A 1,122-nucleotide genomic window follows, 5' to 3' on the forward strand; every position below is an offset into this window, starting at 1 on the left:
GTCCCACATGTTCACACGCGCCGCGTTCGCCAAGACGTCCAGGTGTTGGTGGTGGCTCTCCACGACGTTTGTACTCGTGTGGTACAGGCACGTAATAAGGGGGGGGGGGGGCGATCGCCCCCCCTGTCGTCCTCTAGATAGCCGCCTGAAAGTAGGCAATTTGCGCTACAAAACCCCTGTATGTAGGCAACTTTCGATACACCGCCCCCCCTGTCCGCCCACCCTTATTACGTGCCTGGTGTGGTACCTACGCCAGCAAGACAGTAAGCGCGGGCCGACGCGCACCAGCCACTGCGTGTAGAAGTACGCAAAGAAGCCGTACATGGCTGCGTAAACTTCTTTCTCCCGGGCGAACTCCTTATGGGGTGGGAAGAAACGACGATCGGTTATTTAATTATTTGAAAAAACACGCTACGGTTGTTTACTCATAAAAATTGAATAAATAACTAACGAAAAATATTGCCTTTCCAACCGCACCTTGACACAGTTGAAGCCCTCGCCGATCCTATCGGCGGGGAGGCGGGGCACAGTGACAAGAAGCTGCACGCACTTCTCTGCGAACCTGTTGCCTCTGACGGCGCCCAGGAGGCCGAGGCGGCCCACGGATCCCCACGAGCTCCGCGTGTGGTGGACGAGGCAGCCACTCGCCGTCGCCCCGAACACTCGCCGCCACGCGTTGGACTGGCCGATCTCGAAGTCAGTGGTGACGTTCCTGACCCTCAGCCCCAACTCGTGCAGCTTCGCCAGCACGTTCATGTACGTGGCCTCCAATCGGTTCTCCATAAGTGCATATGCCACGGGAATCACCTGTAAAGGAACATGCAACGTATTATAACTAATATATCAATTGTGCACAGCTGACCTCACGCTCGCTCACTCACTACTCATAGATATGATGTTTGGGAAGAACGAGGCCATTACCGCGACCACACTGAATAGTTACAGTCACAAATTGAAGCCACGACCATCGTAAGTGTGAGGTTAATGATACTCGGGAAATTCCAGCGTGGACCGGGCCCCACTCTGGCCCATACCCTAAGGGTACTGCAGGCCAGTGGCGTAGGAACGTTTTTGGTAAGGGGGCAGGCAAACCCGTGGCAACCAAATTGGCGCCCCCCCCCC

At 55.7% G+C, this 1,122-nt stretch overlaps 1 protein-coding gene across 1 annotated transcript in view; it reads right to left on the minus strand.

Annotated features, from left to right (window-relative positions):
- Positions 1 to 112: 112 nt before the first annotated feature.
- Positions 113 to 1,122, minus strand: part of LOC127751580 (uncharacterized) — a 3,294-nt gene continuing 2,284 nt past the window's right edge. The window contains exons 2-3 of the mRNA XM_052275322.1: positions 478 to 807; positions 113 to 357 (exon numbers count right to left, since the gene is read on the minus strand). Of these exons, the coding sequence (XP_052131282.1) occupies positions 166 to 357; positions 478 to 807 (522 nt within the window). The 3' untranslated portion in view covers positions 113 to 165. The remainder of the gene's footprint in view (positions 358 to 477; positions 808 to 1,122) is intronic.

The sequence above is a fragment of the Frankliniella occidentalis genome, unplaced genomic scaffold (genome assembly GCF_000697945.3).
Source record: "Frankliniella occidentalis isolate FOCC.00 unplaced genomic scaffold, Focc_3.1 Scaffold573, whole genome shotgun sequence".
Classification (NCBI taxonomy): Eukaryota; Metazoa; Arthropoda; class Insecta; order Thysanoptera; family Thripidae; genus Frankliniella; species Frankliniella occidentalis.